The sequence below is a fragment of the Epithele typhae genome (assembly GCF_022376455.1).
Source record: "Epithele typhae strain CBS 203.58 chromosome Unknown BXZ73scaffold_55, whole genome shotgun sequence".
NCBI lineage: Eukaryota > Fungi > Basidiomycota > Agaricomycetes > Polyporales > Epitheliaceae > Epithele > Epithele typhae.
In genome coordinates, this window is record NW_025954246.1 from 38827 (window position 1) to 65638 (window position 26812).

The following is a 26812-nucleotide window of genomic DNA, read 5'->3' on the forward strand; positions in this document are numbered from 1 at the left end:
GAGGCTGTCAGGGTTGACACGTCTTCGGGTGTTGTTGTATGCGGGTAGGGGAGGGATGTCCTGCAGCCGGGGTTGCTTGAACGACTCGGTTGGCTGGTAAGGCAAGATGGCGGTCTCAGTGGGACGCTTGGTCGGGACGAGGGTATCGCTGCTGAGATGGGAGACATGCATCATGAAGTGTTGGTAAAGAGGAGAGTGGGAGGACGAGGGGGGGATGGGAGGAGGACGAGAAACGCGTCTGCTCGCGTTCTTGAGCGAGCAGTATACGGTGTGAAGGCATTCAGGGACCCCCGACAGCGCGTCACGGGAGTCACACTTCCTTTTCTATGGGCTCCGTGCAGGAGCATTCATTAATAGGGGCAGCAGCAGAGGGGGGACCGTCTATATGGGCATGTGATTAGTATGAACATAAGTAGGAGCCAGCGCCAGCCGTCACGACGTCCGTTTCACCACCCTCTCCGTCAAGCCGATCAGTGCGTCCTTCGCCTCGCTCTCGGGCAGCACCCCCAGCACCTCCCGTGCCTTGTCCGCATGCGCTAGCGCGAGCTCTCGTGTGCGCTCGACTCCAGAGGACCTCCGCACAAGATCCCGTGCCTGCGAAAGAGCAAGTGAGATGGGGCATCGGTGCGTAGATCAGCGCCACTTACTAGCTCAACGTCTCCTGGCTGCTCGAACTTGCGCTTTATAAGGGGGCCCATCTCCGGATGTTCTTCCCAGGCGAACAATGCGGGCCCAGTGGCAAGCCCGAGCTGAAGGTCGGCTCCTCCGGGCTTACCGAGAGTCGCCTCCCCGGCCTCATAGTCCAAGATGTCGTCCACGAGCTGGCCAGACATCAGTCACCGTGATGGCAGGTATGAGTATGAGGTTGACGGAACTCACCTGGAAGGCAATGCCCAGATTGCGGCCATAAGCATATGCAGCCTCCTTCCAAATCTCCCCGTCCTTGCATCCACCCAGCACGACCGCCGCACGCGCTCCCTTAGCCATCAAGCTAGCCGTCTTGAGGTAAGTCTTCTGAAGGTAGATGTTCCAGCTGTCTTGCCCCACGGTTGGCGACAGGCCGGTGATACCAAGCTCCTCCGCGTGGACCGCCTTCAGCTGCAGGATCTCGCCTTCGACCAGGTTCGCGATGACGCTCGCGATGAGCTCTACAACCTCGTTCTCCCCAAGCCGCGAGAGCGCGGCGCTCGTCCGCCCGAGGAGGAAGTCGCCCGCGAGCACGGTGAGCTTGTTTCCGAACGCGACCGGTGCGGAAGGCGCGCCCCGTCGCAGAGGCGACTTGTCCACCACATCGTCGTGCAGCAGGCTAGCGACGTGGATCATCTCCACGATTTGCGCGAGCCGCACCTGCGTTGGCAACAGCGTGAGTGGGGATGCGACCGTGGGGGTCGCGCCGGCTAGTTGTGCTAGGTCTGGGGGCGGGCACGGCGGCACCGCTGGAGGCCGAGGAGGGTGCAATGCGAAGGACGTTGAGAAGGAAGCGGTGTGGTCCGGCATGGATGGGTTCCAGTCGTTGAGCACGTCGGGACGCGTTAGTGGACGGTCCAGCTCTTCTGTTCGCCCGCCGGCACCCTCGCATTCCGCTGCCCACTTCTTGACGTGCCAGCCACCGCCGAGCCCGTTCGTAGCCTGGGAGAATAGTAGGACGAGGAGCGGCCGAAGTTGTTTTGACGGGTGAAGGAAATAGTACTTCGCGATCTCCGTGAGGGAAGGGTGTGACGAGCCGAGGAGATCGAGGAGGGTTTCGCGAAGGTACTTCAACTCTGGCGCGACGAGCTTGTACGGGTCTGTACGCGAAGGCGAAGTCGGTATATGCGGGGGTTTAAAGTACGCATCATTCGTCTTGAGCGGCTGGGGAGGTGTGGAAGGAGCCATTTTCTGTTGTTGTGCGTGAACGCTGTAATTTCTGTGCGTCCGTGGCCGCGTGACCGACGCGACGGAGGGCGCAGGCGGCTGTAGGCGCACTCGAGAAAAAGCACAGCGTCGCATGGCCAGCAAGGACGCTTCCGGAGGCGTTGGGGACGGAAGGACGGGTCGGGAAGGACGGTGGGCCCGAGGCGAAGGAGGTCGCGGAAAGACGGAGAGGCAGGGCGCTTGTCTCAGCTACCGGCGTCCATATCCGCCGCCTCCGGTCCCTATGACGTCCTTGCCTATTTCTTTCTCGATGTTCTGCATCTCGCACGCGCATTATCCCAAGTTCAGCTGGATTACCGCGTAACATAGTGTACAGAAGAAATACTACTCGTCTACAAACCAAGTGTCTACAACTCGTAAGGCTGACGCGCCACATGCGTCATCATCCCCCCATGGCAAGGGTGAGAGTACTCGTTCCGCGCAGCAAGTTGACTCGCAGCACCTGCTCGCACGCCATGGCCGGGGCCCGCTCTACCCCGCCCCAGCGGGGGCCTCAGCGACTAGAAGAAGACGAGAAGATTTCTCTGATGGGCCTATGTTCTCAGCTATATCCTCCGCTGCGCGAACCTGGCCTTGGATGGACAGGCACGTACGTCAACGAAGTACACCGCCCAAGGGCGCAGGTCACCGCGCCGTCCCGTCTGCGCGCCGCGGGCTCGTGACGACGTGCCTCTTGAGCGGTAGGGCTTTTTGCAGCAGCTCCGCCGGCCGGCGCAGGTGCTGGACCAGCGTCCTGGCCTGCACGCGGGCTCAGCGACGGGGCGCAAGCGCAGAACAGGAGCGAACATACCTTGAGCTCGAGCTCTTCCCAGGGCACGCTCGCGTCCGCGTTGAGCGCGAGGAGGAGTAGCGGAGGCTCTTCCTCCTTGTCATCGACTTTCTCCTTCTCCTTCTCCTTCGCCCGCGCGACGGCTGAGGCCGCTCCCGGCCGTTCCACGGGCACGACGAGCAAGTGACCCATCTGGTCTCGTCAGCGCACGTACGCGTCCCATGCGAGTTGATGCACGCACCTCAGAGTCCACCATCCCGACCTGCTCGTGGTCCCTAGTCTCCTGCCATATCTCCGTGCTCAGGCCCACGATGACGCGCACGCGGTCCTTCGTCCTACTTGGCCCTGATTCATAGCATACGAGCTCGCCTTCGGGTGTGAAGAGGGCGACAGTGTGGAGCGCGGGGAGGTCGAGAACCTTGGACAAGAGGGTGCGCAGGTTGGTGAGGTTCAACATGGCATCACGAAACGGTGGCGAGCTTGGAAGGCGCGCAAAGATTACAGCCCATTACACAGCTCTGATAAAGTTAGGCTACAGTCTCCCTTATTATGATCGCCTGACTCCATAAGCCCACCTTACAGGCGTCAAGCTGGGACGTCCGTCACGGAAACACGTACGGGCAGAGGTGGCGGAAGTAGCGTGAGTACGTAGCATATACGTACCTTCACATTGAGCAATAAAGACATGAGAGAACAAGATAACGTACGAGAAAGGCGTGTCTACGGGACAGATACTACATACGGATTGAACAACAAAACGAGATCGACAGTCTTTAACAAGGAATAAAGTAAATGTTTTGTCTACCGCTTTTGCTACATGTCATGATGCTACCGTTAGAGCCACTTCAATATGAGCACAAAGAAGTTACATACCAAGTAAGCCATCAATTGCTGGTAACCGGCATGCCCACCGTTCGTTGCAGGGGCACCAAGAGTTTGAGCACTCGCTGATGCGGGCGGCATGCTGTACGGCGGCATAGGTGGAGCACCAGGTTGAGGTGGCTGAGGCTGCCCTCCTTGCTGAAGCAACGCTAGGATGCTGGGGGGGAGGCCTGCCATCGACGGCACCCCAGGAGGCGGATATGGGTTCGGTGGAGGGGGAGGGGTCGCATGAGCGGTGGTGTAGGGGGCAGGCTGATGTGGTGGCATGGGTGGTTGGCCGTAGTAAGGCTGCATGTTCGGGGGTGGCGGTGAAATGTGTGTAGCATGCGTGAGAGTTGGTGGCCCGGGAGGAGGTGGAGGATTGCTCTGAGGTTGTTTGAGAGCGGCGAGGAGTTGTTGCACTTTCTTGGCTTGTTCAAGCCGCTCGCGCTCATCTGCAGCCTGGGGGAGATGTCAGACTCTTGATCAGGTGCAGTTTGCGGTTAATATACCTCAGCAGATGGTATAGAAGGCGGCGGCTGATTATAACCTCCGGCTGGGCCACCATAGCCAGGACCCATATTACCAGGAGGACCACCACCATAACCACCCTGTCCTCCCCTGTGGTTGGTGAACTCACCACTACGCTGGGTCCGACCAAACTCATCCTGGGGGCCCCGATTGTTGTCGCGGAAATTGCGGCGATCATCCCAGTCGTTGCCTCCGCCGTACCCTCCACCACCACCACCACCACCACCACCTCCAGCACCTCCGCCTCTCCAACGACTCCCACGACCACGCCCACGGCGGCCGCCACCACCACCACCGCCGCCGCCGCCGCCACCGCGCATGGGCATTTCGTCCCATTCGTTATGTGCAAATGGGTCGCGTCTGAAAGACCATAAGATCGATAAAGGGGACGTTCATGGGACATTCTTACCGAGGCGAAGAGGACCGAGGGTCGTCAGTTGGAGAAGCGTATGCAATCTCCATGATCCCGTCTTGGAGGCCTTGGTGACGAAGTCGATTATGCGCATCTTCACAGATCTGCACATGTTATCAGTCACACCGAATACACCCTTCGCAATGTTCATTCACCCTTGTATCGAAATACTCGATGTAGCATTGACTGTGGTACTTTTGCTTAGCATATGTAAGTTTTGAGCAGACAAGGAACTTACTCGGCACGCTCCATGACCCGTCTTACACTCTTGACTTCGCCTAACTGCTGGAACTTCCGACGCACTTCGTTCTCATCAATAGGCTGATTCGTCGCCGAATCGCGGAGAGTTACGAGCAGATTGCCTTGTAGATCCTACCAACCAGGTCGGTACACAACGTCAAAACAAAGCCAGGAATGGAACTCACTTGGTCTCTCTGCCTATCTGCGCCTTTGCCATTGTCGTCCCGAGGGAGAGAATAATGAACATCGATCTACGAACAAGCTCCAGTAAAAGAGGTGAAGGGTTGGTTTGGAATTTGCTTACAGGTCGGCCACTAATTTCAGATCCCTGCAGTCTATCTCTGGCTCTCTCTGCCGCACGGATATCATACTGCAGGCCCGATGAGTATGAGAGGCGATCACTAGCATGACTTCCGGACTCACAAATGTCACGAACACCATACCGCGGTTCCCGATAAGGTCGAAGAAGGTCTTAATTTCTCCATGCTCTTCGAAGAGACGTCTCACATCGTCGCTGCTGGTCTCATACTAGAGATGTAAATCATCTATCATCAGCCCAGGAGGCGGATTGACATCAGGCACGTTGGACTCGCCTTGATGTTACGAATAAAAAGCGTGCGACAAGGTCTCTCCCTCTGAATGCGTTCTTCAATGATTGAATCGTGCGCTTTGTCTTCTCGCTCGCGGCGCGGAGGGCGCTGTTTGAATGGACGGTTACTACTGAAAGCACCCTGACCATAGCTCTGGTCTGGGCCATCTATCGAATGGATTTAAGTGAGAATGCAGCGCTCAGAGACCGAACCACCATGACAACGAAAACTCCGAGTAGACGGTCTCCCAAGAAAGCGACGCAGGTAATCATCCTTGACTGGAAGCGTCTGGCCATCATTGCCTACGCACCAAGATCTTGGCCGAGGGCGGCCAATAGATCAGTATGTCCCAGATCACGACGAAGATAGTGTTGGCCCATCTTTGCCGAGGTCACGGTGTGTGTCGCCCATGAGCTTAGTTTCACGATAAGGCGTACTGAAGGTTCGAAAGCCTCACACCATCGTTGCGACAAGTTCTCGGCAGATAACACTTCACGACCTCAAAGGACTCAAAGACTCTTAAGCGCACCTTCATAGCCGTAGCCACCCTGGTCATAGCCAGGGGGGTCTGGATTGTACTGCCCGGGGCCTGGAGGGCCGTCGTAGTTGCCGTTCTGCTGGTAGTATGAAGGCGGTGGAGGAGGCGGCGGACCGGACTCGTAGTAGCTGTTGTAATCTCCCGTGTCACCTTGCGGGGGACCCTGGTCATACGGACCCGCATTTCTGTGGTTGTAGCCCGCCCCACCACCACCGAAGTGACCCTGACCACCGCCGCGTCCGCGGCCACGGCCGAAGCCACGTCCACGAGGGCCACCACCACCTCTGTCCGAGTAGTGAGATCTGTCGGGCCCAGGGCCGAAATTGCCGGGAGGGCCGCCTCTCCTGGGCCCTCCTCCTTCATAGGAAGCGCCGTACGGGTGATGTCGGTTCATGTTCTCAACGGGCTTCAAGGAGCTTCACGGAGACTGTTCGGACTCTGGGCGAGATTGCGTGCGCTTAACGACGAGGGGCGAGACAGCAGGGCGACGGGGTGTGCGATGACGTAGTTCACGAGGCTTGTTACACGTGTAAGCTGGCGAAAGACGAGAGATATCGCAGGATGGCGGGGGAATCTCAGGACGGCAGCGGGCGAGCGAGACGACGAAGGGGGGCTGGAGATGACGGTCGGGACGAAGGGCGAGACATCAATTTTTGGCGACATGGGGGAAAGGACGCGTGGGAAAGTTCACAAGGGGCGGGCGCCTGGATGGACCCACCCGAAGCCGGCTCAGCTCAGGCGCGTCAGACGCTGCGCTCGATAGCCTCCCCTCCTCCACCACGCCCACCATGTCCAAACAGTTCCAGTTCAAGCTCGTTCTCCTCGGTCCGTTCCTCGCACGCTTCCCTCGACCTCGCTGACCTCTCCCTCCCCCTCTTCAGGCGAATCTGCCGTCGGCAAGTCCAGGTATGGTATCGGGAATTCTACTGTGCTGTCATCCCCGCTCTGAGCCCGGCTATTCTACTAGTCTCGTCCTCCGTTTCGTGAAGGACCAGTTCGACGACTACCGGGAGAGCACTATTGGCGGTATGCATGCTGCGCCGTCTACCTTGCTAGTCGGCTGACAGCCTCGCAGCTGCCTTCCTCACACAAACCGTCACCCTCGAAGACCAGACGACGGTAAAGTTCGAGATATGGTGCGTCTGTCTGTATGTGTGCGTATGGGCACAGCAACTTAAGTCACACGGAAGGGATACCGCAGGCCAGGAGCGATACAAGGTACGAATGTCCGTATCTTCATGAAGTGTATCGTACTAATCTCAGCCTCAGTCCCTCGTATGTCCTCTCCGCTCCCAGATATCGCCTCTACCTGACAACGACCGTCTCGAAAGGCCCCCATGTACTACCGTAACGCCAACTGCGCCGTTGTCGTCTACGACATCACCCAGTCGACGTCGTTAGAGAAGGCGAAGGCCTGGATCCGCGAGCTCCAGCGACAAGCAGACCCCAACATCGTCATCGCCCTCTGCGGCAACAAGCTCGACTTGTCCGCGCGACGCCAGGTTACAGAAGAGGAGGCGAAGAAGTACGCCGAGGAGGAGGGTCTCATGTGGGGCGAGACTAGTGCCAAGTCTGGTGAAGGCGTGGCTGACATCTTCACTGCTATCGGTGCGCCCTTCGTTCTCTGTTCTAGTCCAACTGTGCCGCCGCTCATGCTGTGTGTGCATGATCAGCGAAGAAGCTGCCGCTCACCGCAGCACCGTCCGCGCGGAGTGGTGCGCGCCCCGGTGCCGCAGGCAGGACAGGAGTCGACCTCAACAAGCAGGCTGCGGGCCAGGGTCAGAACGAGGCGTGCAACTGCTGAGTGTCTCCGGCTGTTCTTGGCTCGTCATTCATCGACATCCCTCGCCCCGGCACCATCACCCTCTAATTCCTAGCTGTCCGCCCATGGTATGAGGCTACAGCTCGAGGGCCCCTTACTCATACAGGCTTGTTTCCTCTTCGTCACATTCACGCTCTACTTTGTACTCTATTATTACCATCCACACTTTCGCGCTGTTATATATGGACTTGCGTCTTGCGGACATACATACTTCCTCTCGGAAAGCTCTCGTGTGGGCGTCCGCCCAGAGTGCCACGTATGTCGTATCGAAGTAACACCACCAACGGTGCCCCTGGTAAGATGCTGATCCCGGATCGTGCGGTCGATGGTAGCAAAAGCAGCCCTAAGCGGCTTTGGCTTATTTCGGATGTATGACCCAACATATCACCAGCGACACGCCTGCAGCGACCCCGGCCGCGCGAAATGTATGCGAAAGTACCGGCGGTCCGCTGTGTAGTACGTGCGCGACCGATTACAGAGCATAGAGCAATTAGGAAAGTACAGACAAGAAGGAGCGACGGGGGGACGAGATGCGTGTGTAATGAAGCGAGTTGTACAGATGGTTAGGAGTAGCGAGGCAGCCTCAGGCTCAGTAGTGAGAAGGAGGGTGAGAGTGATGAGGTCGGGACGCCAGCCCGTATACGAGATATCCTAGCAGCGAGAGTCCCAATATATAGTCGTGCGGATAGAGATGCAATAAATACCCCCGACCGAGGGAGCGCGGCCTGGCGCAGCGCGTTCAGAAGCCGGCGAGCTCGAGGCCTTTGCGGATGTCGGCGTGGAGCATCTCCGCCTGCTGGATTTCCTGGCTCTTGGTCCAGAACACGTTCTGTTCGACGTCCCCGAACGCGAGGAGGTTCGTGTCGATGAGCGCAGCCAGCACCGCGTCCTCCGCCAACGCGTAGGGGCGCGCCTGGTGTCGGTGGATGGCGTCGAGAGCCTCCCACCACTTCTCACGCTTGGCGAAGTGGATGAGGGACGAGGTAGTGCCGAGGGGAGAGACCGCAGCGGAGACGCGGACGTCGTCTGGAAGCTGATCTTGCACTGCTTGCATGTCCGTGAGGTGCATTGCGATGTGCGGGATGCAGGGCCCGTCGGCGGACCGTTGCCAGAGGCGGTAGGAGGACAAATTCCCTGCTGGGTCGTGGTACTTGGCGAGCTGCTCGAGCTGAGCGCGCCTCTTGACGTGCGCCCATGTGAAGTGTAGCCGGGCTATGACTGGACTTGAAAGCGCGGCGACGACAGCGTGAAGGGAGGCGTAATTATTCAGCGCCTTGCATTTCTGCGCACGAGAACACACGTCAGTAAGATTGCTACTAGGGGACCTAGGGAATGAACAGATGGCACACGGTGCAGACACTCACCTCCGCCACCTTCACCCAGAAGTCGATCATTTCCGCACGCTTTCCCAAGGGTTCGAAGTTGAGAATGCTCATCTTCACCCACGGGCCGAGCTTCTCTTGGAAGGCGCTGAACGCAGCAAGGTTCTTCACTCTCGGGCCTCGCGGCGCCCGCACCCAGTCCATGCACTCCTGGGGGCGAATCTTGCTGTACAGCCGTTGTTCAAGCATGCACAAGTGTTCTGCGAGCTGCTGCGGGTCCATCTTGAGGAGTTCGGCCTTGGGAGCCTTGTTCTTCTTGTGCTTCCCATTTGCCGCGGAATGTGGAGTGGCAGGAATGACAGATATCTGTCGATTTGTCAACCAGGCTGATCAGGAAGCATAATGGTGCGGATACTCACAAATCGTTCGAGGGACTTGAGGACGTCCTGGGCCGCCTTCTTGAGTTGTGGGGGGCCGTCGACGGAAGAGACGAAGTTAACGATCCGTGGGGCCAAATGGTGATCGTCCTGGAGTAAACCAAAGTCATCCGTCCAGCTCTGAAGCACGGTGAGGACGCGGCGACGATTCGGGCGCTGCCTTCTTTCTGTCCATTGGTCCATCTCATGGGGACTGAGCCCAGATGGAGGCTCAATGTTGAACTGCATGATGAGAAGATCGAGGACCTCCTCGGCAGCACTGAATGACTTGTGGGTCATCAAGAACGCCTGCCGATATCGAACTCCCTGTATGGGTTCTTGAGACGCGTAAGTGTCGGAATCGGTTTGCCCAAAAGAAAAACCTCACTTGGAAATTCGAACGTAAGGCGCTCAACCAGAGCGCGAAGAGTGCCTGCAGTTACACTCCCGTTAGGCTGGAGCATGATCTCCTCTTCCCCGTAATGGGGGCGGAGGTACCATGTTCCCTGAACGATTTGCGCGTCATGGAAGGCCTGGGCGTCATTGTCCCCAGTGATTTGCAAGACCTTGTCGCGCGCAGTCTTGTTCGTGCGAGTGAATGCGTCGAAAGATTCAGCCACAACTGGACTTGCGATAAGGTGGTCTAGCTCTTCGATATTATGGGCCTCGAACAGGGTAGTAAGACGGTTCAGCGACGACTGGTCATCGATCAGGAGGGGTCGGCGCCGGAGATGGCGTCTAGTTGGAGGCTTGGCGGATTCTGAACGGGATCTCTGGTGGTCAGAGGGCGGTGCATCCCCAGTGGGTAGAGACAGACTACGGCGACGACCTCCCGCGGACCCTGGCGTCCGCGGAGTGATCGGCATTTCTTCAGAGGGCGCAGGAGGGAGCGTGATCACCTGTTCACCCTCGTCTAGGGCAGGCGAGTCGAGAGGTTTGGGGCGGGAGCGCCGTTTCATGCGCGACGTGATAAGCTCTGTTGGCGAAGCGAGCATTTCTTCGAGCTCTAGGAAGGCTGCTTCAATGCCTTCCGGTGGAGGGACCAGTGGACTGAATGTGGTTCCCACCCCTGAAGGTAGACTCGAATCCTCTGCGAGCTGTATAATGGGGACCAAAGGAACGTAGTCAGTGCTAGAACTTGTGAACAGCGTACACCAATCCAACATTGAACACTCGCGCCCTTCGTCTGGACATGACCTCATCTAGCTATGTGCGCCATATATGCGGTCGAGCCCGGTAGGGGACGATGATCGGTTTGTTCGTGGGGTGCGAGGACGCAAGAGAAAAGGCGTCCGAACGTACCTTGTCTCCACTGACCACAGGCATCCACTCGTAATCTTTGTTTCCATCCTCCGGAGTAACGATAAAGGGGTCGGTCAGCTGAGAATCGGGCGAGCCGTGGAAAGCGTCGTCATTCTCTGCCTGGTATATTTGAACGTTTGTATCCCTGCTTCTCAGTTTATCCGCGAGTGTGTCCGAGATCGGTTCTACGAAAGCACTCGGGATCCACCCGACGCGGTCATCGTCCAAGTGAATGGCCGCCCACCAGCCCTATGAAATTGCGGTCAAGATGGGCGGGACGCGCGACAAAGTGGGACAGGATGGTGACGTACTGTGTCCTCCTTCTTGACGACATCGAGGATATCATTCCGACGGAAGGAGAGCTGGTCGGAGTCCTCGGCGTCGTAGTCGTAGAGGCATAAGACGTAAAACAGCTCAGCTGAAGACGTCGGGGTGGCGGTTTCCGCAGAGGCCGCCAGAGTGGAAGACGGGTCCGGGGAAAAGGAGAGGCGGGAGTGGAGAGGGAGCTCGAGTCGGCAGTGGATGGGTTCGGGTCGATCCAGAGACGAGGGCGGAGCCCGGCTCTGCGCTTGTTGTGGTGAAGGACCTGGACAGCCATGCTCGCGCGGCGAGATCAGGTGCGTTGCGAGCAGGTAAGCAGGAGAGACGAGAGAGCGAGCGTGGGTACAGGGCGGGTCCGCGGGCTCTGGGCGCGCAAGATACATCCACTTCCAACCAAATTGCCATCACCGGCCCGGCCACAATCCTCCGCCACACGCACGAGCACGGTGACCATCACCATCGTGATCGAGCGCGGCCATGTCAGCGTCCTGCCCACGATCGCAGTGCGCCCGATCCCAGACTGCCAGAGCGGACGTCGTGGCCAGCGTCCTGCCTCCGCGGGCTCTTCGCCGCACGCGGCACATAGGCGATACTTAGCGGCCAGGGCGCGGGCGAATGCTTCAATCGTTCCATTTGATGGCACCTCTCAAGTGTGATGTTTGCCTGGAGGTCCATGACCTCCCTGAGTCCTGACGTGGGCCATCACTCGACTTGACTCAGAAGCACATGGCAGTTGTTGAGAACTTAAGAATGTCGATGCTTGCAGTTGCATGGTTACCACTCCTCGCACATCCATTGATCCCATTCAGACCCTGGTCACCACTCGCTCTCTTCCGCAAATAAGCTACGCTGCTCACTGCGCTTTTCGGTATTATCTACCCCAACGTAGTCAATTCCCTTACTATTAGGTTCCATGGAGGCTGTACTCCAAGCCACCGGCCCGGCCCGCGGAAATCTGATCTTATCGAGAGAGGACATTCGGCTTCGTTCCGACTACTCCAGCTCCCATCCTCGACCTCGTCTCCCGATACCTCCGTCTGTGATACCAACCATCTAGCGCGTCATGGCACCATGGAACGCTGCCAAGGCCAAGGTATGTTTCCTTGTGACTCGTCTCGGCGCCCACATTTCTTAAGCAATCTGATCAAGGTCCAACTTCGGTATTATCGTCTTCACCGTGGCTGCAGGCGCAGTCTCAACGTCGCATTGTCAGGTTAGGCGTACAGAGGCTACGAACACTCCAAGAGAAGAAGCTAGCACAAGCTAAGGCATCTCGGAGAGACATTGCGCTGCTGCTCGAGAAAGGGCGGCTGGAGACGGCGAGGATTAAAACAGAGAACAGTGAGTCCCATCCACGATCCGCACTAAACCTCCATACGAACTCGGTCTGTGTCTCAGTAATCAATGAGGACATATACGTCGAGCTTCTTGAGCTTCTCGAACTCTACTGCGAGCTCCTCATTGCGCGTTTCGGTCTGCTTGACCAGAGGTGAGCAGCATCCGCCCGCATCCGTTCATTTCCATGCAATCCATCTGCTCAACTGCCCCGCTCTGACATCATCCTCGGGTCCTCCAACTTTGGCTATCTTTCGCACCGCTGCGCACAGCACAAGAGAGCCCGATCCAGGTGTCAGTGAAGGCGTCTGCGCTATCATCTTCGCCGCCCCACGGACCGAGCTCAAAGGTACGCCGCGCGCGGCCTCATCTGCGCACCCACTGAGCCCGCATCTTTGCCACACAGAGCTCCATGTCTTGCGTGACATCCTCATGCACAAGTTCGGCCGCGACTTTGCGCTCGCCGTGATCGAGAACCGTGACGGCTGTGTGAGCGATCGGGTGTGTCTTGCTTTTTCGTCTCCGCCCCAGCGCGTTCCTCCCAATTATTCCTCCCCCTGTCTGTGTCCGCGGCCTCTGCGGCATGCGGGCGCGCCTTCCATGTCACGCCCGCACCGGTTGCGCTCGGCGCGCTCGCGACTTGCACATACACGCCGTTCCGGTACGTCCATAGTACCTGTGCTGACTGCGCTCGCCGCCCACCCAGGTCGCGCGCAAGCTAGACATCGCCACCCCGTCCACGGCGCTCGTCGACGCGTACCTCTCCGAAATCGCCAAGGGTACGGCGTCGACTGGTCCCCGGCCAGGGCCGACGGTGATGACCCCGAGGGCGGCGTGAAGGTGAGCCTCGCACAAAGATTTCTCAGTTTCTCCGCGCGCGCGTACCTCTCGCCCTCGTACCCAGACCTTGGGTCCCCAGCACGCGTCGGCTCAACCGCTCACGCACGCACGTCCCACGCCCCACAGGAACCCGCAGTGGCGACGGAGAAGGAGAAGGAGGACGCGCAGAAGCCGCCGAGCGCAGACGCGATCGCAGCGGAGGCGCGGAGCGCGGGCGCACGCACGCCTAAGCTGCCCGAGGTGCCCGTGGACGATGACGGCAACGGGAAGGAGAAGGAGAGGGCGGAGGCGCAGCAGAAGGCGGCCGCGGCTGCGGCGAAGTTCGCGCCCCCGCCGGACCCCCCGAAGAACAAAGAAGAGGAGGACGAGTTCGACGCGTTGACGAAACGCTTTGAGGCACTGAAGAAGCGGTAGTGGCGGATGATGGAGGGCATGCCACACACAGGTCAGGGATGATGACACATAGCATACGTTGCTAGGCAGGTGTAAGTTATAGTGTACGATTACTGCTGGAGCATGGAATAGCGGATGTGACGTCATGGTCGTCCTCCGCGACAGAGTAGGCTGGTCCTCCTCGCGACATGAGCAGGAGTCGACAGAAAGCAGCGGCGCGTCGGGGTCTGGATATCCAATGAAGCCACTCGGAAAGCTCTCGGGCGTCCGACCCTTGAAATTCACCGTCACTCTCTTTGGGTTCATAGTCCAAGGGGTCGTCATCGGGGGTGTGTTCATCATCCGGGAGATCGTCGTCGCGGGTGGGATCGCCATCGGATGGCATAGGCGAAGTCTCTTCTTCAGAGGAGGGATAACTGGACTGCAGAGAAGCTCCGTAATCGTGGTGTCGATACCACGGGGGACGCGCGGCGGGGTTTGGGGGTAGGGTGGTGGTGAATTCGAAACCAAATATTCGTGGGGTCATGACGCCTTGCAACTAGCTATGCGGTTCGGGGAGGCGCTCGTAAATCCATGCCTCCCGAGCGAGCGTTCGGCATCGATTCGGTCGAGCTATCTTGATGCAGAGCGCGGATTTGGTGGGGCACAGGATAGGATGTGCGTTTTGGCCTTCGGGTGGTTGAACGGAAACGACCTCTGCCTTGTACACCCAACCAGAACGGCCGCTCCCAAGACGGTCCCCGAGCTCGAGAGCGAGGTGGCCTCGATTTTTTGGTACGTAGGCGGCTTTCCATACCCCGGACAGAGTCTCGAAGCACCCCTCACCGAGATTGTACCTGCGGGCAGGGAACGACTCTACTCTTGAAAGGGTGATGGGTTTGGGTATGTGGCTCCCAGTGAGGGTCAAAGTAGAAAACAACGAGAAGGCTGGCTGATTGAAGGTATCCAGCAGACGCAGAGACTGGGCAAAAAGACTCGCATCGACGTACTTTGTTTTGAGCCATGGTTGGTGAGTGAGAGGACTGCCAAACGTCGACGTTGGGGCGAGGATGAGTCAGCAGACGCTGGCTGGCGACATCGCGACGTTGGATTTCGAGTACCCCGAAGACGGCCTCTAGATTCCTCTCCTTGAGACGGTAGTTCCCCACTGACATTTTGTAGGTCCTCTCTCGGGCACGAAAACTGTTACTGCACTGACCGGCCTCTTGTCCGCACCTACCCTTTCATCCCCTTCATCCATCCCATCCCCGTCTGTTGTCGTCCATCTTGCTAGACTCACGTTGGCAAAGACTCGTGCTAATACCTGTTTGCCGCTTCAAGTATTCGCAGCCAATCTCTATCTCTAGGCCCACTACATACATTACCGCATTCCACAATTCACCCGTCATTCGCACACCGGAAGGCTTCCTCTAGAGCCCATAATTAAAGATGTGTTGCCTTCCCAAAAGCACAGCGAGGTAGTAGGCAGCTAATGGTAGACGACGCGAGGCGCGCCAAATGGTGCACGTCCTGTTCTTCACAGTCGTATCCTTCTTCTCGCCTCTTGCAGGTACGACGGACGCGGTCTCCATCTTGTCGTCGGCCGTTGGTGGGGTGGACTGCGTGATGCAAGCCGGCGAAGCCGAGAAGGACGGCGCCGAGCTCACAAGCTGAGGGTGCCCGGTGCGAGGTGTGTTCCCTTGTGACTCGTTTCGGCGCCCACATTGCTCAAGCTTGAATCTGATCAACAGGCCCAAACGCTCTGCGCGCTCGCCGCGACTTGCGCATGCACGCCGTTCCAGCACATCCACACCTATATGCTGGTGACCGCGCTCGCCGCCCACCCATCGCCACCCCGTCCGTGGCGCCCACTCGTTCGCGACGCGTACCTCGCTGAAATCGCCAAGGGCTACGACGTCGACCGGTCCCTGACCAGGGCCGACGGTGACAGCCCCGAGGGCGGCGTGAAGGTGGGCCTCGTCCCGAGGGTACAAAGATTTCTCGGTTTCTCCGCTCGCACGCGCGTACCTCCCGTCCTCGTGAGTACCCTGATCTCCGCTCACGTACACACGCCCCACGCTCCACGCCCCACAGGAGCCCGCAGTGGCGACGGAGAAGGTGGAAGAGGACGCGCACACACGATCACAGCGGAGGCGCGGAGCGCCGGCGAACGCACACCCAAGCTGTGGACGACCACGGCAGCGGTACCTAGGGAAAAGGAGAGGGCGGATGCGCAACAGAAGGCGACCGCCGCCGCCGCGAAGGTCGCACCGCCGCCGGCCTCCCCGAAGAGCAAGGAAGAGGGGTACGAGCTGAATTTGATGCGTTGAAGAAGCGCCTTGAGAAGCGGTAGTATGGCGGATGCTGGATCGGAGGGTGGGAAGGCACGCCGCACGCAGGTGAGGGATGAGGGCAGGTAGCATGCGTTGTGAGGCAGTTGTAAGTTATAGTGTACAATTGCTGCCGGAACATGGGATGGCGGAGGCGTGCGTGTGTCGTGAGCATCTTGCTGGGTTCGTACGTGGCTAGCAGGTACAACAGGGTACAGCATGTAAAGTACAACAAATGTGACGATCGATAGCGAGCGTGCGATGCGTGCTGGAGTGGTCGTGAGGTCGTGAAAGTCGTCCTGCCGCCCTAGACCCGCGCACCGCGGATCAGATCGGCGGCGCGCTCTGCGACGGCCATGATGGGCACGACGGGGTGGCCGAGACCTGGTCAGGGAAGACAGAGCCGTCGCAGACGCGAAGTCCGCGCACGCCGTGCACGCGCAGCGCCGCGTCCACGACGCTGTCCGTCGCGTCGACACCCATCCGCGCCGAACACAGCTACCGACCGCCACGCATCAGCTTGGCTGTTCGACTAGAGCACTTGGGGAGCGAGAGGGGGCTCACCGGGTGCCATGCGGACTGCCCGCGCTCGCGGACGAACCGCCGGATCTCGTCGTCTGAGATCGCGTCCGGGTCCGCGTCTCCGGGCCAGAACCAGTTCGCGTCGTCTGGGCGCGACGCGAGCGTGCGGACGTCGAGCACTTCGGAGAGTGGGAGGTGCGCGCGAGGCGCAGGATGAGGCGCGTCGCCTTGATGATCGCGTTCATGTCGCTCTCGTCGCCGAAGTAGCTGCGAGACGTGGCGCTTAGTACAAGGGGAGGCGCACGAAGACACGCGGAGACTGACTTGGGGTCAACGACTGGGGGGTCGTACACGCTGTTGGAGCGGAGTTCGACGGAACCCTTGCTTGAGGCTTGAGCAGAATCGATCCCTAGAGCGGGTTGACGTCGCGTGAGCAAAACCTCCCATACACAACGGTAGGGAGTTAGACATACCACCGAGATACCGTTGTTTCCCAGTGGTGGTACACTATTCCCGTGCTTCGTGACAGCCACGGGGAACACGAGAATCTCAAGGTCAGGCGCGCCTGGTGCGATGAGTTATCGTTCACGGTCCCGGTGACGGGCCGAAGGGTAGGCTTCACAGAACAGACCGTCAGCATATCTGAACGTGTGGCAGAAAATGGGCCTACCTCTCGTTGTCAAGCGCGTGAAGATGGCGACTTGGGCGCCGAGCTGCGTCATCACACCCTTGCCGGTGAACATCCACTGCAGGAGCGCGGCAGTCCCCATCAACGGGTTCTGTGTGTACTTGTCGAGCGTCGTGTTCGGGCGTGCGCGGAGCACGAGGGAGCCACCCGAGTAATGCTTCCGAAGTCGCGAACAGTCAGCATTTAGAAGCATGCAAGCCGCCGATGAAATGACTCACATCCGCCAGGTTGCGTCCCACATGTGGTAATTCGCAGACGACAGGGACCTGATGCTGCTGCAAGACGGAGGCAGGACCAATGCCGGAAAGTTGGAGGATATGGGGGGAGGCCACTACGCCACCGCATACAATGACTTCACGCTTCGCCGCCGCGGCGAACTTGGCGGCGGAAGGGCCGGAGGAGACCTGGATGCCGACTGCTCGTGCCGTGCCGTCCGCTTCTGTGGTAAAGAGGACACGTTCTGTGAAGACAGCCACGGCCACCGTCAAGTTCCGTCGCTTGAGGACCTCGTGGGTGAGGTAAGCGGTGGCCGCAGAACTTCCTGTGAGCATTCACGGTGAGAACTTGCCGTCAGGATACGGCGAGAAACGCCGTACGTTGCTGGCTTGCGTCAATCATGGCAGGGAAAGCACCCGCACCCGCGGTACTTTCCGCATCTTCGAACTCCCTATCTCTGATATTAGGACAAAGGTCGCTGCAGTCGGAGATCAGCTCGACGTACTTGTTGAGGGGAAGACCGAGGTTGACGGCAGCCGCGACTGCTGCCGAGCTTGCGCCCTGAAAGGCGGCTCTGATGTCACCTTCGAAACGGAACCGACGAGCTCATCGCAGCTTACCGCGAGCTCAGCCTGCGGCTTCACTTTCAGTCCACTCTTATCTACCCGATCAAAATATCTGAATGGAAAGTGCGCCCTTCAGCAGCGAATTGGAGAGTGTCGCGGGAGCGTGCATACTCCTTGAGGACACCGTAGCCCCAGCCTTTGATGCCCTTGCGCTCCCATGAATCGAAGTCTGTCCTTTCGTTATTAGGTAAACGTCTAGCGGCGACAATCGTGTTCTCACGTACCGCGTGGGTCGGCGCGATGGTATATCATCGCATTGATAGAGCTGAGAGGCAAGCCTGAGCCACAGAAGCCCCACTGAACGCAACCCAGACTCACCTGGTCCCCCCCAGTATCCGCCCACGCGGCCAACTCACCACCCGTCCATCGAGGGTCCGCTGCGGGCTGCGTGATTTCATTAAGACCGAACGAGACCAAGCGGCTACCAGCCCAGGGCCGGATCAGGAACGCACGTCGTTTGATAGTTCCAGTCCGCCGGGGTCTTGAGCAGCCGCAGGAACGCGAGGGGGATGCGCGAGTACAGGTTCCCTTCATGACTGTGGGAGAGCCCATCAGCGGGGTCCGGGCCGAGGCATCTGCATCAGCGCGCACGCACCTCTCGCCCGCTTCGACGAGCAGGACGGACACCTGCGGGTCCTCCGACAGCCGCGAGGCGAGAATGCACCCGGCAGTCCCTGGGGCGACCGTCAGCCCTGCAGCGCCCCGAGCGGGCCGCGTTGACAGAGTGCGTTACTCACCGCCGCCGACGATGATGTAGTCGTAGGACTTCCAGGTGCTGCTCTCGGAGTCGGGGACGACGCTGCTGGACTGTGGGAGGAAGGAGGTGGCGAACGAGGCCGGGTTCTTGGTGTACCGCGAGGAGGAGTTGCCCATGTTGGCCGAGGGGAAGAAGCCGGGGAACGGTGGGATCGAGTCCGCCCGGTGCTTTAGTACGGGGGGAAGACGCCGGAGGTGAGCATACAAATGGGAGATGACGCGATGACGCGAGACCGAAGTCCGAAGTGGCGCACATGTGACATCGAGGCCGCTAGTGCAGTCTCGAGGATTGTGGGCGATGGGCGGCGACTGGGCTAGGCGGGGCTCGCACGTCGTACCGAGAGTGGGAAGCGGCGGGTGGCAGAATAATCACCGGCGCGGGCCCAGGGGCGCAGGCGAGGGGTGCGAGAGCAGATGCGAGTGCGCGGCGAGGCAAGGGAGAAAAGAGCCCGACATCGCGCCGACTAGCGTCGGCAACGAGTCTATCTCTCCCACTGGGGATAGGTCTCAGGCGCTTACTCAGTCTTGATCTCGCCCCTGATGCCTGTTTCAAGCTGTGGCCTAGTGTCTCCTTTTGTCTATATCGACCTTCCGCAAGACCACCGGGTCTGGGAAGAGGGCTTTGGATGAGATATCAGCTGCTGCCGGGCCTCGTGCAGTGGGGTTCACTGCGATACCGTGCCCAGTGTCACCGATCCCTACCATTTTCTCGACCGCTCAAGCGACGTGTCAGCACATACCGTGGCTTCCCGTCGTGTACCGTGACGTTTCGAGACGTCAAGGTTACATAGCAAACTTCATGCGACTGCAGCGCACTGGATGATTCTCGCACCAACACCAAAGTGAGGCTCCGGAGTCCTGAAATATCCGTTCGCTCAAACAGACGCATGCAAGGGTATGTCATAAGTGCACGAGGCGGCCTAGCGGCACTCACCTGAGAAAGCCACCGAGTATTTGCAACGCTGATATAAAGACAGACCACGAAACGCGGCGCCGTGATTGTATACGCCGCTTTGACCGAACTCTCGTTGCGGATCGTTGTGTCCGATATATGCAAGCTAGTGAAGGAGGACCGTGGTGAGTGCTGCGAGACAGACGCATGGTCCGAGAACACAAAGCCTGAAGTCGCAGTGACAAGGCTCTCAGAGCCAAGACATGAGCGAGATCCAAATTCCGACCGCACCTCCATAATCCATTCTTCGAGAAGAGCTTCCAAGCGTCTACAGATGAGACACTCGGAGTGACTCATCTATCCTTATCCGGTGCTTCAGCTGCGAGATCACCTCGTCCAAGAGATCCAATCGCCGTCGTACCTGACTAGACACTCCGTGATGGTTGGACAACCCGCACCAGGATCCGCTGCGTTCGGGGTGGCACCCAGCGCCGCCTGCGCATGACGTGGTCGACCGGCCACTGAGTGCACGCCGTCCACTTGAAGAGTGCGGGTGGCCCAGACCCTCGCCTCAGTGCTTCCGCGACGGTGTTAGCGTGCTCTCCAGCCACTACTGACGCCACCGGGGGATCGCAGGCCCACCATCAGCATGTACCTAAAGGGAGCCCTTGGCCAGCGCTAGCGGTGACTGCGCGCTCACTCCCACAGGCGCACAGTCACCTCACTGGGGACGAGCTGAGCCGCGCCCGAGCGTCGCGGATTTGGTTAAGAGGCTTCACGAGCGAGTCTCAGCGTGACAGCCATGGGTCCCGCCGTGGGGTCCCGGTTACCAGCCAAACGCCCGTTGCCAAGTAGCCGGATGTCGTGATCCCTGTTGAGTACAGCAGAGGCACCGCGGCGCTCGAGGTTGACGAGAGCTGGCGGGAAAACGCACGGGCTCGCGGGCTGCGAACTTTGGAATGGAAGTGGCCACTTGCTGTTTGCTCCCGACACTGTGGGCCGCCGGATCACGCGCGAACGCACCAGCCACGCCGGCGCCGTCCATCTTGAGAGTGCTCGCCAAGCTGCAGGGAAGGCGTTCGAGGGGTAATCATATCTGCTTTGAAGGCTGTTGCTATATACGCTCGACATGTGCTGAACTCTACGGGAAAAGGTCAGCGCACCTCACACTGTATTAGCGGTGTGCACGCTGCAGGCGGCAGAACATACATCAGGACAAGACGCTCGAGCGCAACATCTGCATGAGAGCCTCCCGCTCGTCGTTCGCGCTGCGCGGTGCGCACACACTTAGCTCCGCCGGTCCGGAAGCAAAGACGACAGACACCAGATTCGATCCGTATCCCCGATGGCGAATCCGATGTCGAACTCCGACTGGGTGCGCGACGTCCGTGCGCGCAGGGTGTGAACCCGCCGCGACCGCAGAAACTGAATCAGCGAGAGAGCGTCGCCCGAGAACCGCGCACTCACTTGAACGACACGCCCGCGCGAGCCCGGCCGAACAGAGCATTCAACCTTTAGCCCGGGCTCGAGTTCTGCCTCAGTGCGCGGCCGAGAGCTGGAGGCGCGGCCGCCGTACGGCGGACGCCTGGCAGCAACCGCCATGGGATCATCGGGTCGTCGGACCCTGACGGGGCTGACGAGCGCAACACGCCCCGCGGGAGGCTCGGACCGACGCCCGCGCAAAACAGGCGGTGGGAACTTGCGTTCTCCGCCGGCCGTGGCGCATGCTGTGCCGCGCCTGAAGCTCTGAAGGCCTGAACGCTAGATCGGGGCTCGCACGCGCGCGGGGCGGGTTCGCGACGAGTGGGGAAAACGGGCGCGCACGCCTCAGGTCCCGTCGTGCTGCCGAGTGAGGCGGCGGGGGTCCCCGCGGGTGTCACGAATAGCGAGATGGGAGTTGACGATGAGCCTGGGAAGCGAGCGCGTGGAGGATGGGGGACGGGTGCGCATGCTACTGTGGAGGCGGAGAGAGGGAGGAGGGTGGGAGGAGAGTCGGGCTGAATCTCGGCACTGGGCTATTCATACGGATATAGATCCTGCAGAGGGCACCGACAGGGCGCGAGCGAGGTTGGAGGGCGGTGCGCGCCAGGAGACCCGTGGAAGGCAGGTTCCCCGAGTGCGACCCCCAAAGTGCACGCAGCGGGCTCTGTTCGTCTTCAAGCCCTGCGATCAGGCTCGGCGGGGAGCCTGCGGGCCCTATGTCCGCAGAGAAGGCGAGGGCCCAGGTACGCGCGGCTTCGGGCGCGTGGTCGCTTTTCCTTCGTGTAGGCCCTTCGACCGTGATGATGGGTCGCAAGCTGGCGCGAGGGGCAGATGACGTGTCGGGATTCGAGTTGAGTGCATGATTGCGAACAGCAAAGTGCAGCGCGGGCGTCGCGTGCGGCCGAATACGTGCGCTCTATTGATGAGAACGCGCAAGCGGGTGGGAAGGCGTGCGCTCCGCCGAGCGTGCTCCGAGGCCCAAACTCGTACGAGAGGAGCGCGTCGGTGTGTCGTCGTCTTCGCAGGGCCGCCCGCCAAGCGCGGCGGACATGAAGGGCGGCCGCAAGGCGCAGTCGGATGACGTGCGGGGGGTGTTGGCGTGCACGTCGAGAGGTCCGAACAGGTTGCACCGACCGCAAGGGAGGAGGTGGATGGTCTTGGGCGTGTACACGGTGGACTCGCGGCCGCGGTGGCGGACCTCGTGCTGGAACCGGTGCGCATGTGCGGCAGGCGGAGCACGGCGAAAGCCCTGAGCGGTACACTCGTACTCAAACCTGGGGCTCGCCGGTGTGCGCTTGCGGGTCGAACGTGTCGCGGCGAAGGACGAGGCGAGGCATCTGCAGTTGGCGCGCGGCGTCCGCCTGCGATCCTGGCAGAGGAAAACCTAGTCGGCGGAGGGGACGCTGGAAGATCTCTCGGCCAGTTGTCGCTGCGCAAGGCCGGGCGATCGGAGAGGCGAACGCCGATAGGGCTGCTGGTGGGGGCGTGCGAGCGGAGGAAACAGGGCGCAGCGGGATGAGAGAATGGTTATGAGCGCAGGTGCCAGGAACGTCGGTGGAGGTTCGAGAAGAGGGGGAGGAGAGACGGGCATCGGGACTTCTTGTCTAGAGGGGGCTGTCGCGAAGATACCTCGGCGATTGGATTATAGGAAAGTGATAAGGTCATTCTGTCAATTGGTTGTCGGGCGAGGGGAACAGCTGGATGCTGGAGACGAGCATGTTGTGACCAGCACAAGGGCGTCTGTTGGAAATTCACAGACACTGGCGCGTTCCGCATCGGTGGGTTGGTGGTGACGCGGGTACTTCTGTGCTGGCCGGGGAGCGTGCTAGGAGGTGGTGTGGAGCACACGAGGCGGGCACATGTCCGAGTTCCGCCGACAGACGCAGGAACGGTGGAATACGAGAGTGGCGGCTGTGCGTGGGCAGCGGGAGTGGGTGGTGAGCGGATGTGCGCGCGCAGCGGGTCAACGGTAGCTAGAGCGATGGAGGGTGAGCGGAGCACCGGCGAGAGAGAGAGGGGTGGGCCAACTTGGGACCGGGAGCGTGACAGGAGGCAAGACCGCAGTGAGCGGCCTGCTAGTTCGGGCGAGAGCGCGGACCGGGATCAAAGGAGGCGCCGCCCACTGCGTCTCCCGCGTCGGTTGGGCGGAGGCGGGAGGCGGAAGGCGCGCTGCATTCGGCGCTGGCTGGGCCGACGCCGAGGCGGTGGCGGGCAGGATGGGGCAGCCAGGGGACCGCACGCGGCTCGCCGTCCGCGGCCGGCCGGGCGCCACCCATCGGGGAACGGAGATGCAGATCCGGCGTGCGGGAGGCCGCACGTGCGAACCCGAGTGACGCGGAGTTCGGTTCTTGTCCATGTCCTCCGCCGCAATCCTGCTCTATAAAACCCGACCCTGCGATGCTCACCGACCAGCCTTCCCCCGTCCGTCTGCCCCGCCACTCTGCGTTCATGCACGCCATCCATCCCACATGTCCCGCCACTCCACCGAATACGACGATGACGACTTTTCGATGGACGACGACTCCTGCTCTGTCGCGTCCTCTTGCATGAACGGTGCTCGATCCGTCTCTACCACGGCCACATCTCATGACTGGGAAATGCGGTCCGCGTCCCCCGCCCCCTCCATGTACTCCGTAACAAGCTCCTTCGTGCCGCATCATATCGCCACGAGTACGGCCGCGGTATCAACAACTACTCGGACGTCTACCGTCTCCCCGCCGATGATGAAGAGTTCGAGCGTCTCGGTCCGTGCTTCTCTCACTCCCGGCGCCCACTGCTGCTTACGATTCGCTCCCCGTGCGCAGACCTGCAGCACGTCATGTTCTCGGAGGTCATGGGCAGGTATGCCCAACCATTACCGGAGGTGCTAGCAGACGATGGGAGACCGAAGGCAGTGGTGGATCTGGGTTGTGGAAGTGGGAGTTGGTGCGTGATATCTCCTCGGTCTTGGACTGGTGCCTAACCTGCCCGACCCGGCAGGATCCTGGACGTCGCAAAGGACTTCCCACACTGCAGCGCGGTCGCAGTCGACCTTGTTCCCATGCAAAACGTGTGAGTGCGGACCGAGGCTCGTCCTCTGCCGTCGCTGATGGTGGCGGCCGCTTCTGCAGCAACATGCCTCCCAATTGCAGGTGGGCCGCGTCCTCGTGCCCGGCGGCCGCGCCCGGTGACTGACTGCTTGGCAGGAGCGAGGTGGACGACATCAACCTCGGCCTGCAGCACTTCTACGACTCCTTTGACGTCGCCCACGCGCGGCTCGTCTCGTCCGGGGTACGTACTCTGCTCGGGGCGGGTCCGATCCCGCCTGAGAAGCGGCAGGCGGATCTGCTCCTCGCATCTCCGGCCGTCCGCATTTGGCCGCTCGCTTACGGCAATCTCAGATCCGCGACTACAACGGCCTGATCGACGAAATGACGCAGACGCTCAGACCGCGCGGCCTCATCCACCTCATCGAGTTCGACTTCCGCGTATACGACTCCAAACACCGCCCCATCCTCCCCGCCCACGGCGGCCCAAAGGAGCCTGCCGCGCTCGCCCGCTGGATGAACCTTGTCAACGTCGCCGTCGAACAGCGCGGTGGCGAGCCTGACGCCGCCAACCACCTCCAGCGCTGGATCACGGCCCACCCGTCTCTCGAGGACGTCGTCTACCGCGAATTCTGGTTCCCCACATGTCCCTGGGCGAGGGGCACAACCCCCGAAGCTCTCCGCCATAATCGCACGGGCGCTATGATGCGTGACGACATACTGGTGCGCTCTCCTTCTCGCACCTATCTAGAGTTCACGCTGACACGGCCGCCGCTGTTGTGCTCAGGCGTTCTTGAAGTCCGGTCGGCCGCTGCTTCTCAGCAGCGACCTGAACCCCGATCTCGTTGCTGAGATCGAGGCCGACGCCGAGCGTGAGCTCCTCGAGGCCAAGGCACACACCTACATCCGCGTTCAGAATGTGTACGCCCGACGGAAAGCGCAGTAGCTCCGGCCCCCCCTTCACCCCCTCTCACTCCCCTTTCGCTACCGGGAGGGCCTGCTCTCATCTCAATATAGCATACGGTACAGACCCCCGCCGCCGCCGACGCGGCCGCGCCTAATCTTCTTCCCGCTCGCACTCATGTACTTCGCTCACGCTCATACTCCCATTCATCCGCGCCCTGTGTAGACTATAATTACGTACACGCATGCTTTCTGTGCCCGCTGTCGCTGTCGTCGTTGATGCTATGTAAATGATACACGCTCCGAGGCGTGCTTCCGCCGCCGATGGTCGTCCACTCGCGGGCGCCGCCTGTCGCGCTCGAAGCCCGATCAGCGACCGCGACCATCCAACCCTGCACCCCGGGGTCAGGTACGGGCTAGCGTGGCTGCTTAACCTAGCGGTGCGTAATCAGGCTAGGGCACGGCGCCATCTCGCGATCTGCGAACGTCGTCTGGATGAGTGGATGTATGCGTACAGACGCACACGTGCGGTGGCCCGCTCTGGCCTCTCGGCGAACTTGTGTTGTTGTTGTTGATCTGCAGTGAACCTTGCGCACGCAACGGTCGCTGAACGGGTCGTCGAAAGGCTCTGTAGTTCTAGTGCGTTTCGGGTCCGCAAACCACCAGTACTCGCGTTACGCAGGGCGGTCGGGCATAAGGTCGCGTTGAAGCACCTGACTTGCACGACACCGTGTCTCTGCAGTCGGCTTGGCGACGGCGAATTGACGATCGAGCCACTCACCCACGCAGACCCTGGGTCTCAACGTCATTGAGCGCAGCCCTGGCGGCCGGTTGATGGAGGGAGCTGGTGTTCGCCGACGGGGCACGCCGCGCGTCGTGAACGTGGTGGCCCTCGGCGTACGTCCGGCCCTTTTGTGCCCAGGTGCACACCAGCCTTGGGCCCAGAGTCTAGAGAGTGGCATGTCCCCTCCGCGACGCCAAAACGCCGTTCATCGACAGGGACCACCGGCCACCCCGCGCGCCAAATCAAGCGCAAAGCAGAGAGAAAACGTCTGATTGGTGGAGCGCCCGGCGGTAACCGGTAACCCCGGGGCGAGCGGAGACCCCACCCGTGCGCCGTCTGGACTCCGGAGCCCCCTGCAGTCGGGGTATGGACGGATCCGCCGCTCGCGCACGCGACGAGGACGAGGCCTGTCACTACTTGGAAGTTGGGGTGCACCGTGCAGGCGGCCTGGAGGCTGGCGGTCGGCGTGGCCCCGATCGCGGGGGGTCGCACGCGCAGAGCGCAGAGCGCCGGGAGCAAATCAAGTCGAGTGGCCGGGATCGGCGCCTCCTGAGGCAGCTTGGGCCCTGCCGCTTCATTTAAACGCAGAAACGCCGTGGGCGGCGGCGGCGCCACCGGCGGAGGTAAGAATCCGCCCTGCTGGAGCGTGCTCGAGGTCGCCACAAGGCGGCCGCGCACGCCGGGGCGGCGACAGGCTCGGAGGATTCTCCCGACGGGTCTCCAAGCAGATCTCCAAGACATACGCTCGGCCGCGGCCTGGTGTGGATGTTCCGCTCGGGCCTGACCGGATAAAGCCTGCAGCACCTGGCGGGACGGTCGAGCCTTTCAAGCGGGCACTTGGTACGCAGCAGGCTGGAGGGCGTTGGGTCTGGTGAAACCGGTTGCCAGACGCGCTGCTCCTGGCCCCGGCGGCGACCCTCGGGGATACAACGGTGGCCGAGAGAACGTTGGTCATGGAATCAGCGGAAGTTCGGTACGGGGCGGAAGAACGTCCGGGAAACT

The 26812-nt window shown here is 60.6% G+C and overlaps 8 protein-coding genes across 8 annotated transcripts; 3 read left to right on the forward strand and 5 right to left on the reverse strand.

The window, feature by feature from the left end:
• Window positions 1-432: 432 nt before the first annotated feature.
• On the reverse strand, window positions 433-3140 carry BXZ73DRAFT_52300 (isoprenoid synthase domain-containing protein; the record flags this gene model as incomplete). Its single annotated transcript, XM_048020785.1, has 6 exons — window positions 433-594; window positions 648-821; window positions 880-1878; window positions 2705-2806; window positions 2852-2875; window positions 2925-3140. The coding sequence occupies 6 exons, from the start codon at window positions 3138-3140 to the stop codon at window positions 433-435; spliced, it is 1677 nt and encodes a 558-aa protein (XP_047874397.1).
• A 907-nt stretch (window positions 3141-4047) lies between these two features.
• Window positions 4048-6249, reverse strand: BXZ73DRAFT_52250 (uncharacterized protein; the record flags this gene model as incomplete). Its single annotated transcript, XM_048020780.1, has 9 exons — window positions 4048-4321; window positions 4500-4591; window positions 4643-4673; window positions 4726-4859; window positions 4913-4978; window positions 5032-5097; window positions 5151-5244; window positions 5310-5484; window positions 5847-6249. 9 exons carry the CDS (start codon window positions 6247-6249, stop codon window positions 4048-4050), a joined length of 1335 nt encoding a protein of 444 aa, XP_047874398.1.
• A 394-nt stretch (window positions 6250-6643) lies between these two features.
• BXZ73DRAFT_104713 (GTP-binding protein RAB5) lies at window positions 6644-7659 on the forward strand (the record flags this gene model as incomplete). The annotated part of the gene is made up of 8 exons (XM_048016003.1): window positions 6644-6680; window positions 6737-6761; window positions 6823-6881; window positions 6931-6991; window positions 7046-7073; window positions 7125-7130; window positions 7187-7463; window positions 7529-7659. The coding sequence occupies 8 exons, from the start codon at window positions 6644-6646 to the stop codon at window positions 7657-7659; spliced, it is 624 nt and encodes a 207-aa protein (XP_047874399.1).
• A 757-nt stretch (window positions 7660-8416) lies between these two features.
• BXZ73DRAFT_91941 (ras GEF) lies at window positions 8417-11315 on the reverse strand (the record flags this gene model as incomplete). Its single annotated transcript, XM_048026170.1, has 7 exons — window positions 8417-8959; window positions 9042-9365; window positions 9419-9753; window positions 9804-10512; window positions 10718-10966; window positions 11029-11135; window positions 11186-11315. 7 exons carry the CDS (start codon window positions 11313-11315, stop codon window positions 8417-8419), a joined length of 2397 nt encoding a protein of 798 aa, XP_047874400.1.
• Window positions 11316-12101: 786 nt separating this feature from the next.
• BXZ73DRAFT_91942 (DUF292-domain-containing protein) lies at window positions 12102-13627 on the forward strand (the record flags this gene model as incomplete). The annotated part of the gene is made up of 7 exons (XM_048026171.1): window positions 12102-12131; window positions 12226-12379; window positions 12437-12527; window positions 12646-12722; window positions 12780-12874; window positions 13080-13187; window positions 13340-13627. 7 exons carry the CDS (start codon window positions 12102-12104, stop codon window positions 13625-13627), a joined length of 843 nt encoding a protein of 280 aa, XP_047874401.1.
• A 142-nt stretch (window positions 13628-13769) lies between these two features.
• On the reverse strand, window positions 13770-14528 carry BXZ73DRAFT_10228 (uncharacterized protein; the record flags this gene model as incomplete). Its single annotated transcript, XM_048015180.1, has 2 exons — window positions 13770-14022; window positions 14146-14528. Coding segments are annotated over 2 exons (636 nt in total), but the record flags the coding sequence as incomplete, so codon positions are not given.
• Window positions 14529-16222: 1694 nt separating this feature from the next.
• On the reverse strand, window positions 16223-18840 carry BXZ73DRAFT_91943 (GMC oxidoreductase; the record flags this gene model as incomplete). Its single annotated transcript, XM_048026172.1, has 15 exons — window positions 16223-16258; window positions 16300-16413; window positions 16480-16616; window positions 16742-16877; window positions 16911-17002; window positions 17108-17282; window positions 17344-17666; window positions 17722-17819; window positions 17847-17915; window positions 18007-18136; window positions 18192-18232; window positions 18286-18351; window positions 18420-18503; window positions 18563-18641; window positions 18705-18840. 15 exons carry the CDS (start codon window positions 18838-18840, stop codon window positions 16223-16225), a joined length of 1716 nt encoding a protein of 571 aa, XP_047874403.1.
• Window positions 18841-23565: 4725 nt separating this feature from the next.
• BXZ73DRAFT_91944 (uncharacterized protein) lies at window positions 23566-25069 on the forward strand (the record flags this gene model as incomplete). Its single annotated transcript, XM_048026173.1, has 7 exons — window positions 23566-23745; window positions 23769-23841; window positions 23902-24022; window positions 24077-24148; window positions 24283-24367; window positions 24478-24846; window positions 24911-25069. 7 exons carry the CDS (start codon window positions 23566-23568, stop codon window positions 25067-25069), a joined length of 1059 nt encoding a protein of 352 aa, XP_047874404.1.
• Window positions 25070-26812: the final 1743 nt, after the last annotated feature.